This window comes from Zingiber officinale, chromosome 5A (genome assembly GCF_018446385.1).
Source record: "Zingiber officinale cultivar Zhangliang chromosome 5A, Zo_v1.1, whole genome shotgun sequence".
NCBI classification, from domain to species: Eukaryota; Viridiplantae; Streptophyta; class Magnoliopsida; order Zingiberales; family Zingiberaceae; genus Zingiber; species Zingiber officinale.
Window position 1 is genome coordinate 97,232,546 of NC_055994.1, and position 11,546 is coordinate 97,244,091.

Below are 11,546 nucleotides of genomic sequence, written 5' to 3' on the forward strand. Positions count from 1 at the left end.
AACATACAACTAAAAGTCAGATCACATGCTTCAATCGAAGGTCAAACACGAGGGCTTCCAATTCAATTAAACAATGGTTCGATCGAACGGTCACGGATACATCACTCACATTTGGGCAAGCTCAAAGTTTGTCTGTCTTTTATAGGTCCATTTGTGGCCCAGCTATGCAAAAAAATAATAATAATTTAAAGCTTCTTTTTTTTCATAAGAGAAAAATATGCTCCTGATTACAATCCCCTTCCAGACATTTTATTTCATTTTCCCACCGTAAGCAATAAATATTTTTCTCATGTTTTAATAATTTTGTATCTTCTAGCTGCTGCTCAAACCATGGATAAAAGCTGCTGCTTCAACTGCGCCATGGAAAACCTTTCTTCATCTTTAACCTACAAAAACTATGGCGCCATTGAGAAAAGATCAACTAAATTAAGCTGAATCAGCCGACTACAGTTACAGACCTCAATGCAGAGGACAGTCTCTGAAAAACCAGAGAAGGCCACAGAGCTGACAGCAGTCACCTCAGCTCCGACTTTGCTCAAACTCTCCAACAGCTTCACGAATGCACCCTCCTTGTTCTTGAAGATTATCCCTAAATGGTACTTGTTGACGCCGATTGGACTCAGCTCAACTTTTCCCTGCATAATCTGTACATTAATCTTGCTAGCTAGTTTCAGGAAACAGAGGAGAAGATGATCACCTGGAGTTGGACTGCTTCGAGAGGAACCGTCGTCGCCGTCATCGTCCCGGTGCTCGAAAGGCTTCCTTGCTTCCCACCATCCTCGTCTGGAATCTGAGCGAGCTCCATCTGCAGCTCAGCTTTCTTCTGCTCCAGCTCTTTGATATAACTTATCGCGTCCATCAAGGTCGATTCCTTGCTCATCTGTGAACACCGCCAACGCTTCATGTAATCCCAAATATGAACGTCAGGAAGAAGAAGAAGAAGAAGAAGAAGAAGAAGGGGGGCATGGAATGCCTTGCCTTTGTGATTCTGGGAACTAGCGATCTGAGCGCGAGTAGCTTCCCGTTGAGCTTGGTCCGGCGCCGCCGCTCCGCCTCGAGGTTCTTCGACTTGTACTTGGCTTCTACGGGCACCTCGCGCACTTCATTGCACCAGTCCCCCAGCGCCGCCTCGACCAGGTCAATCGCCGCCTCGGTTGCCTCCCTCTGCCGGCGCGGCATCGGTGATCGGAGATCGGAGAAATTAAAGGCTCCGTCTGCGGCATGAGCTAGCAATTATAGCTAGCGATCGACGGGCAGTGTGAGGAATCTCATGGCTTAATCGTTTGGTATGTGAAGCTGTACTTGTGTTCCTCCTCTTGGGCGTGTTTTCGCCCGGGAAACGGTTTGGTCGTTGGCGTTTGGTTGGTGTGCCGCAGGAACAGCTGCTGCTTCAGCAGATCCGCCTGTGCGTTTGGTTGCGTGGCCTGCCATTGAAGGTGTGGAATAAGTTACTTTTGGTGTTCTGGAGTAGTACTGGATCGTCATGTTATTGGCACCGGTGTAATTGTTTGTGCTTTTTGACCGCAATCATTCTGGTAATAACTGGACCGCTATACCAAAATATCATGAACTGTTTCATGCTGTGTTTTTTTTAATGATAGTTTAACTTAAAAAACTTCATAAAATATTAGAGTATTTGAATCGATATAATGATATCAGACAAGCACAAGAGTTTAATTGAATGGTTTGATTATACTAGTCACCTAGTTGGTGCACTGCAGTAGTCAGGCTAGAAAGGTTGATTGTATTGAATGGTCTAGGCCATCTACTTTAACAAAATGTCAAGTTAACAACTACACCCAAAAAATGCATATTTAAAATTTGGACTAGTTAGATCGAGATACTTGAATTAAAATAAAATTTGCATATTTAAAATTTTCAATTTTTATTATTTTATCAAGTGGAGTTGGAAGGGGACTGTTCATTGTAGGTCAAATTGCACGTTTCAGTTTATAAAGCTAATCAAATAATGGCTGCATGTGAAGTGATTTCAGATACTACTCTCAGAGAATCAAGCTAATCGCAAGTTTAAGTGATCATACTCAGAGCCGGCCCTGGCCCAGGGCTACCAGGACCCTTGCCCAGGGCCCAAATTACTCAGGGGCCTATTTTTAATATATATATATATATTAAAAAAATTACTTTTTCTTTTTCTCTCGTTGAAACCTTCGCCGAAGTCCTTCTCTATCCCTCTCGCGACTCTTCGCCGAAGCCCTCCCCTCTAGAGCCCCAGCTCTCTCGCCCTCGGGATTCTCGTAGCCGAAGCCCTCCCTCGCCGTGCCTCCCTCCTCGCCGCGACAACTACAAGCCCTCTCTCAAAGGAGCCCTACATCGGTGAGACGAGGCTCTCTCTTCCGTTGTTAATTTTCCTCGTTGTTAATTTTCCTTGCTGTGCCTAACCTTCGCTCGCCGCGACGAAACTCCCTTGTCGTTGTCAGTAACACTCATGCTTTCTATTTTCTCGTTAATCATGTTTTGTTTCTGCACAACAACACAAATTGTTAGTTTCTGGTCCATTTGGTTTTAGGTCTTGATTGGCTCTTTTATTTCGATTGATCACTTTGAGGGATTGATTTTTGCCATATTAATCCAGTTATTGAATCAATTTTTACTTTTATTTCTCTTTTTGTTGCTCTAGATTAGGGATTTGGTTGCAGGGTTCGAGTAAATAATATGACAAAGGAATGCCTTTCCAATTGCTTATTTTTATCTAAGATCTGACATTTGAATATTTTCAAATTTTAAAAATTTTCATTCCAGTAGTTTGTTTGAGGCCTTTACTGGCGTGCTATGAAATTCGGATCCTGTGATTCCTAGTGTTATTGCGACTTAGTTAATGTCTGTAACTTGAGAGAAATTGGTAATTTCACTCTAGGTTCAGTATTTTTTAGAACCATATTGTTCAAAAGAGTGTGCAGTAGTTCATTTAGATGAATATATAAAAAGAGAGAAAGAGATTGGATGTGGAACGTAATTCAAAAGCTGTTGTCTATAGATTCATCTCATAATTTTCAACCAACTCTAACTACTCTCACCTGTAAGCTACTAAATATTTGATAAAGGTCACAATGTGGAGTTGTCACGTATGTATAATGCAAGTCTCTTGACCTTGTTTGCATTTGATCTTTATTGTTTTAGGTGTGAATTGGCCGATTTTGCTAATTTTCATAATAGAACTCCATGTCAACAGAATATTGTCCTGCTCACTTCTGACAGGGAATTAATTTGCTAGGGTAACAATTTTATTTACCTAGTACGGGTTGTTGCCTCATCTAAACATCATTAATTTTAGATCAATACTACAATTCTTTACTCTTATGTTCAATAGACCTTTGTGATGTCGTTAACATCATTTTGTGTGGTGGTTTTGTTAATTCTAAAACCAAATATTATGCATGATCATGTTAGATCACAAGTCTTTAATCTATATAAGCAGAAGATTTATGATTAGTTTACTCACTTATTTCAACACCATATTGAAATCGTATAGCTCAAATTTGATTTTATGATAAATGAGTGTCATTTGGTGGCACTTATCCTTTTATAGGATATCATATGTGGCAAGTATATACATTAATTAGGCTGGAATAATAAAATGCTTTTGAGTTAAAAGAAAGTTTTAAGTAGCTTTCATTCTTTTTCGTGTTTCGTTTACATCACTTTCTTATTTGTTTACATTTGAATCCATGAGTTGTTTTAATTGATTAGTTGAACTTCGAACTTGAAACCAACATTATGAAGGAATTGGTGACACACTCTTTCATGCCTTTTTTTTCCTTCTCTAACTATAGAACAAAGGGTAAATGATTTAGAGATTCATTAAAATTGATTATAAATTTTTCTTCACTGTCAGTGTTATTTTACTAAAAATTGTGATCGTTCTTTGTAAATACCTTTTGCATTCAGAATAAAATTGATTACAAATAGAATTGTCATTCTTAGATAATTTAATAATGTAGGAATGGGAAAAAAAATTATATCAATAATTTTAGAGCTGATGCTTCATTCTTAATTTCTATGTTAGAGTAGTAGAAATTTATACGTAAATAAGAAAGGAACAACCATCTTATAATAAAAAATCATCTTCCAACTAAAAAGTTTCTTTATCCCATTTCAGAAAATAAAATTTTATAGATTAAAATAATTATTATTTAGGTTGATGAAGGATAAAATTGAGGCATTATTAATAGTTTCACCCAGGACCTTTAAATAACAAGGACCGGCTCTGATCATACTTCACACAGCAAGAGCTCATGTCTCCTTTCATCTCATTAGACTTGCTCAATCAACCACGCCAATCTTATCCATGCTCCATTGTTGGCCGTGCCACAACAGTAGTGGCCATCACCATCACCCACATTGTGACCAATGCACTTCCCTATTGTGTCACAGCGAAGCAAAGAACATGAACAGTGGTCAACTTCATCAGCACACATACTGATAAGACAGTCCCCACGAAATTTTTTCAACGAGGCAAAAGGCTCACCACAGTGCAGTGTCGTTGAGTGCAGTGCATGGAAACTGTAACAGTGTCAGGCACCCAGTGATTTGCCATCCACAGATCCAAATTTGACTCACTTTTTGCAGGACACCTTCTGCGGCCGCATGCTCCTGCTGTAAGTCTTTGAGCATGTGCTGTGCGCGCCCACCCTTTGTGGCTCAGTTTAGGTAGGCCTGTGCCGACGGCGCTGGTCCTATTGATCGGATAAAATTGGAAGGAATTAAGGCTTTGAATAATTCTGACACTGTCCATCACCAATTGAGGCTCTGGCTGTTAGTGCTCCTGAAAAACACTCTTCCACTCAGTGCTCGCACACAGGTTTCCTTGGCGACCCCTGCCCCTACGATGCATGAAAAGCGTAACTTGACAAAGGCATTCTTCTTGAAGCTAGTAACTGACTTATGTACTGTGTTTTTTGTTGGTATAGTGTTTTTTTTTAAATAATCCGGTATGATCAGTTCAATCATCATAAGTGTGCATCTTAATGAGAATTGAATTCTGATTGTCTAAAAATATATCTTATCTTTTACCATCACATCATATGCTGGATCTCTTATCGGTATAGTTTTTTTTAATCCAATTATCTAGTTTTTCAAATTGATTAATCCCAGAAATGATCAATCTAATCCTATGAAAATTTTTCATCGATCATCAGAGTAAATCCAAAATTAAAAAGAACGTATCACTTCACAGTTAACATTCCAAAGTTACCTTCCTACCGAAGGAAATCACCATTAGTATAATTTTTCTTATATATACAAGATATCTAAATCTTACAACTTGATTAATCCTATGATAGATGATCTGACCTCATATTTCACTCACTAAATAAATTGGAAAGAGCTTGTGATTGTCAGTCCAGAGTGATCATAGGTTTGTCATTCTATTGGAAGAAAAGTACTCTATAATGCGCGTTAGTTGGGATTCAAACCTTAGGTTCTAGCACCCGTTGGTATAATATTTTTAGATATATCCCATCCTTCGGGCCGACTCTCTCTCATTGGTATAGTTGTGGCAAAAGGTGATCTGCTCACCCCAAGTATGCCTCCAGTCCATCCCAAGACATTTGGAAGAGAGGTAAAATACGGTAATCGAGTGACGCCACTTTAAATGGGATGGATTCTATTCCTAGAGGATTGTTCCTATGGAAATTCAATCCCTACTCTCTTGTGACAATCTACCACTTGAGTACCAACTCGGCTATGTCTGTGAGAGTTCTCTCATTAGTATAATTTTTTTTAGTTGACACTAGAATTTAGGTTACTCTAACTAATCTTGGGGGAGACCAACCCAATCTTATGAAAGTTTTCCATCGATCACCAAGATAAATTAGAAAGCACTTACAATGGGCGACCCATCACCCTTGAGTTCTTACATCAATCGCTCATTAAAAGAAAATCATCTATTAATTTGTCAAAGTTGGGACTCCGCTTAGATGCCTAGTAAACTTAGAAAGTGTTATGTTGTTACACCATTACCCCAAGGGCACTCTTGTTGGCGTAGTTCGACGGCTAAAGATGATGACCCTCGCACCGGGGCCCCTCCAAGACTGTCTCGCTTGTATCGAAAGGGAGTTAAATCACGGGGTCCATTCAGTCAACATAGCAACCCTCTATATGGAGGGGCATATACGGTAGCGAGTTATTCTTGCGTTCGCCAGGATTCGACACCGCCTATTGGTGACAACTCATCACCCGTGGGGGCAACTGATTGGTATAGTTTTTTTAGTTTGCATTAGGTGTCCAACTTATGCCGACTAATTCTGGGAGTGACTGATTTGGCTCCAAGAAAGTTTCCCACTAGCCATCAGGATAAACAAAAAGTACTTGTAGTAGACAACCCATCAACCCAACATTCTTAGGTCAACTGCCCATTAAGAAAAATTAATTCGTTAATTTGTTGAATTGAGACTTGATCTTCAAAGTCATGAGAAACTAAGAAGGTGTCCTACCGTTGCACCATTACTTGAGGGTAACTCATTGGTATAGTTGGAACAAAAAGTGATATCCCTCATCCCAAATAGTCTAATATCGTTAGTCCCACGACAAGATACAAATAGGTAAATCATAAGATCATTTTGCCCGAGCGTAATGATCCTTTACATGGGGGAGGTCTGACACCCAACGAGGTTTTTTGCATATGTTAAGAATTGACCCCAAGACCTGTTGTACCAAACATCCATAAGGTTTCAACCCGTGGGGGCAACTCGTTGGTATAGTTGGAGCAAAAGATGATAATGCTCATCCTATGTAGCCCAATATCATCGGCCCCCCGGTTAGATACAGATAGATAAATCACAGGAGACATTTTACCCTAGCACACTTGCTCTTTATATTGGAGATGTCAGATATCCAACGAGGTATCTTACACCCACTGAGAATTTACTGGAACAACCACCCATATAAGTACTAACAATGTCAATCTATGGGACAATTAACTCATTGGTATAGTTCTATAATAAGGTAAAATCTATTACCGTGGTGGCCCTCATGACTGCTTTATAATATTGGGAAGGAGTAAATCAAGAAACCAAAGTAAGTTGCAAAAGGTGGAACCATCACCTTAGCAGCCCCTGGGTCTGGCCCCACAGATATCCAGAGGGGGTAAATCACGGTTAAGCTGGGCAGGAGGGATGACTGGGGGTGGAGTGGAATTTAAAGCACAGTAGACAGAGGTTTTACGTCCGTGTGCAACTGGCGACTCTCGACCCTTGAACCTTTGTTGTAAGCGTCAGACACCCTTTCAGCTGATCCAGCCCGTGGGGGCAAGAAACCAAAGTAAGTGATCATATGGGAGGATGTTTCCATCGGCTTCACTGGGAAGTTATGTGAAGGGAGATAAATTACGGGATCAATTTATATTCAACCGCTAAGTGACTAGAGGATGATAAATTTTTTTCTAAAAATATATATCCATTAAAAATTGATCTCTATATTATTATAATAAATCTGTCGTCCTCTAATTGAGCACCTACTTTTGGGATAGTTGACTTTGCTGCTGGTGGGCTAATGGATTTCCTCATCATCATTCCACAAAGCCGCCTGCATCTGCCATTGATCGACCATAAAAGGAGCCCTGCTCCTTCCACAGCTCCCGCAATTCCGGGTCAGAGCAGGGAGAGCAGCAGCTTCGACCATGCCGAGAAACCTGCAGAACCAGACACTACTGCTCATCATTTTGGCTCTAGTCCTTCTCTTCCAATCCACTTCATGTCAAATGCTTACGCTCTCTGCAGGCAAACAGGGAAGATTGCATCACCACGAGGATCCTTCAGGCTTGATGATGAGCAAGGTAATGAATTACATGGTTGGAGTTTCTTGATACATAAATATATGTTTAATCCTGATCATAATTTGCAGACGTACATGATCAGAAAAGCATTACTGGAGACTACACTGGATTATGACTACGGGAAAGCCAACCCCATACACGACCCCAAGAAAGGGAAGCCAGGCCCAGGGACTGGTGGCAAGCCCTAACACCATAAAATATACAATAGCTAAGCAAACTTATAGAGTTTGTGTTCTATATAATTTTTTTTTCTTTTTTAAGTGTTACGATATGTATGGATTTGACAGTTGAAAGAAGTTGGGCAATATATACGATAGATCTAGAGCTGAATGCAATGTCTACTACGCTTGAATCAAATTATCATTTAAGGCAGATTCGTCCTTTATATATATATATATATATATATATATATATATGATAAATTTACATAGCTTCATTAACTATTTTTAGAATGACCGATTTAATCCTACAAAAATTTTTCATTAATCATCAGAATAATTAGAAAGCATGCGCAACAGTCAGGTCAGAAGTTCAGCATCATTTGATTACGTCCTCTATTTGGAAAAAAAAATCCTATAAATACATCATAATTGGGATCGAACCTCGGATGTCTAGATGATAATCTAAATATCCTATCGTGGTACCATAGTCCTGGAAATGGATTTATCCTTTAATATATAAAATAAATGATAATTCCAATTAATCTCATTAATTATCTCTGATGAAAATCGATCTAGTTCTATAGAAATTTTTTATTAATCACTAAGACAAATCAAGAATATCCTCTGATATTGTGGCAATACAATAATATGCTCTTTGAATTAGAGGATCATTTAATTTTTTTTATATTTATGATTGTAAGATAATTTCAAGTTTTATATTTTTTTTATAATACATCTATTTAAAAAAATATATATAAGAAGATAATTAGATCTATTCTGTCATATAAAGTTGAATATTATATTATAAAGCGAGCACAAAGCAGAGGATGAGAGTGATGTTAAAATGAATATGCAATTAACCTACCAATCAATGTTTCAATTAGACTATATATATAACGTCACTTATTAACGGTTCAATTTTATAACATGAGTTACTACTCTTTCATCACGTATAGTACCTCCCAACATTCTATTGCATTTTCCAATTGAAATAAAAAAAACTAACAAAATAGGATTAGAATTCTAGTGATGAATATTTATTATCTCTCACTAATTATAGCAACAAAATTTAAATTTCCGTCGTTATAATTAACTACGAATAATAAATATTCATTGTTAATAGTCGAACGGAATGGAATCTCTTTTTAGATAGTAGCGATGGAATTTTTAATTTTCCATCGCTAATTGTGACAATTTTTTTTTTTCCATCGCTAATTGTGGATACCCAAAGTGTATTTCAGCTTAACAATTAGTAATGAGATTATATTTTCCATCACAATTAGCGACGGATAATTTCATATTCCGTTTATCTATCGCTAATTATTCCTCTAGATTAACATCACCTCCTTAATATTTTCATTTCCCCGGTTTACATTCAAGTCTAATCTACTATAATCATCACAAACGATGATTTTCACAATAAACTCATAATATATCATAACACAACTCACAACAACTTGACAACCCACCACAAATAATATTACAACACAACAAACTCACACCACATCATTATAGTATTACAACACAATAATCCATATGATCTAAAATATAGATACATAATGTTAAATTCAAATACATGTCTAAATCTAATAAAAAAAAATTCATAATAGATCATCCAATACAAGACAAAGTTTGTGTCATCAAATACAATATAAGTTTATATCATCTAATACAATACATCCTAATCAAGATAAAGAACAAAATCATCTTTAATCCTACATGAAATCTCATTTGATAAGTTGTGAATGCAGTAACGAAAATGCTATGTTAAACTATAAAAGACATAACTACTTATTAAAAATTAATAAACAAAAGCTAGAGGACCCTGTTTAAAAATACATATTGATCCTATCCAAGCACTGAGTCGACGGACGCTGGGGACGTGGCACGCTCCGCTATCTCCGACTGGTGATGTAGCTCTCCGGCGAACCTGCAAAGAAGACGAGCCAGGAGGGGTTTCCCGGCGACGACCCTCCGACGCTCAAGTCAGGCAACGAGAGAAGCAGCATAATGTAGCTACAGTAGAGATGTGTGCATACCTTCATCGACGTCTGGAGGTCCTTATATAGGGTCCGGGGGAAACGTGGGCACGCTTCCCCAAACTTACCTTAACGAGCCTGCGTCAGAAAAGTACATCTGGCGTCATTCCGCAATCGTCCGAGCATATCCCGGATGTGACGGCGGAAGCTTCCACCGTATGATCCTGTGTACGGCTCGGCCGTCAACTCTGTTGTTTGTCGGCGGCAGGTGTCTCGAGGATGATATTATCCCCTGTCTCCTTTGTCCTCTTGTGTCCCTTGTCTGTTCCGGGGCCGAGCGGGTAGGCCGCTTGGCAGGCATATTACTCCTGTCGCCTGCTATAGTCATCGGTCCGACCGGGATACCTCCCGGCCATATGCTCGGATGATATTGCCCTACCTCTGTTGCCTGGTGCTCGGCCGAACGAACATTCCGTTCGGCCTTGAAACCTTTTTGCCTTGAGCATCGGAAACCCGACCCTTAGTCGGGTTGTCTTTCATTCGGTTCGGGGGATTCACGGTCGGTCGGCATGCGATGCCCGACTCGGTAGGCCTGCTTCCTCTGGTCGACCTCTCTCCGTGTTGACTCTCCTGACCTTTGACCTCCACGTGCCGTTGACCTTCCACCAACGAGGGTCCCCCGTCCTTATCACCTGATCACATGCCTCCCCTTCAAGTCTAGTCGAAGGAGGCGCTAAGTCCGACTGACTGGACTGCCGGTCGGCGTGAATGAAACCGCCGTGCCACTCTGGAATGTTCCTCCCCTGCCGCTCGGCTCCTTCCGAGCGCTGGGTTCACTTCCGCGTTGATGGTCAACGCTAACGCCCTTCGGATCTCCTCGGGATTCATGCAAATCCCCTCCATTAAGACCGAGAACGCGGGCTGCGTGTCGTAATGGTGCTCATTAAATGCGCCCCTATGGGAGGATGCCATGTGGCGCCTTCGCTGGCATCATCGTACGGGTTGGCGATGTGTCCGATAGGACATCAATTGTTTGAAATGAACGGCTCGATGCGAGCCTCGGTTCCTGTGACCTGCATCCAACGGTCGAGGCCGATCGGGCTCAACCTTATAAAGCCTTCATCTTCTTCCTCCGCCGCACCTTTGCTTTCGCGTGTCCCGTATCTCTCCTCGGTGCTTTAGCATCCCGTTGTCTCCAGTTCTCTTCTCTGACGATTCTCCGCCATCTTCCTTCGGTCCTCAACTCCTTCGTAAGGTTCTTCTTCTTTTCTTCCTTTCCTCCTTGTGTTTTCTCCGCGTTCTTGGCCGTGTTTCGTCCCTTGGTTTCTGTTTTGCTCCTTTCTTCGCTTGCACATTTACTTTCCCTTTCGATTTCTGCTTCCTCCATTCCTCTGGCGATGGCAAGCTCCTCTCAGCTTGCGAACCCGGCTCTCAGCCCATGGTATACCACCATGGAGTCGCGGTTCGATTGGCGCGATGCCGAGAGCCTGTTTAACGCCTATGCTATCCCTTCCGACTTCGAACTAATATTACCTTCACCTTTCGCTCGGCCCCACAGACCGCCGTGCGGCGCCTTTTGTCTCTTCCGCGACCAATTCGTAGTCGGTCTGCGGT

At 40.5% G+C, this 11,546-nt stretch overlaps 1 protein-coding gene across 1 annotated transcript; it reads right to left on the reverse strand.

The window, feature by feature from the left end:
* Positions 1–256: 256 nt before the first annotated feature.
* On the reverse strand, positions 257–1,179 carry LOC121979821 (transcription factor UDT1-like). The gene is made up of 4 exons (XM_042531811.1): positions 979–1,179; positions 725–880; positions 459–644; positions 257–386 (listed from the first exon to the last, which is right to left on the reverse strand). The coding sequence occupies exons 1-4, from the start codon at positions 1,177–1,179 to the stop codon at positions 324–326; spliced, it is 606 nt and encodes a 201-aa protein (XP_042387745.1). The 3' UTR covers positions 257–323.
* Positions 1,180–11,546: the final 10,367 nt, after the last annotated feature.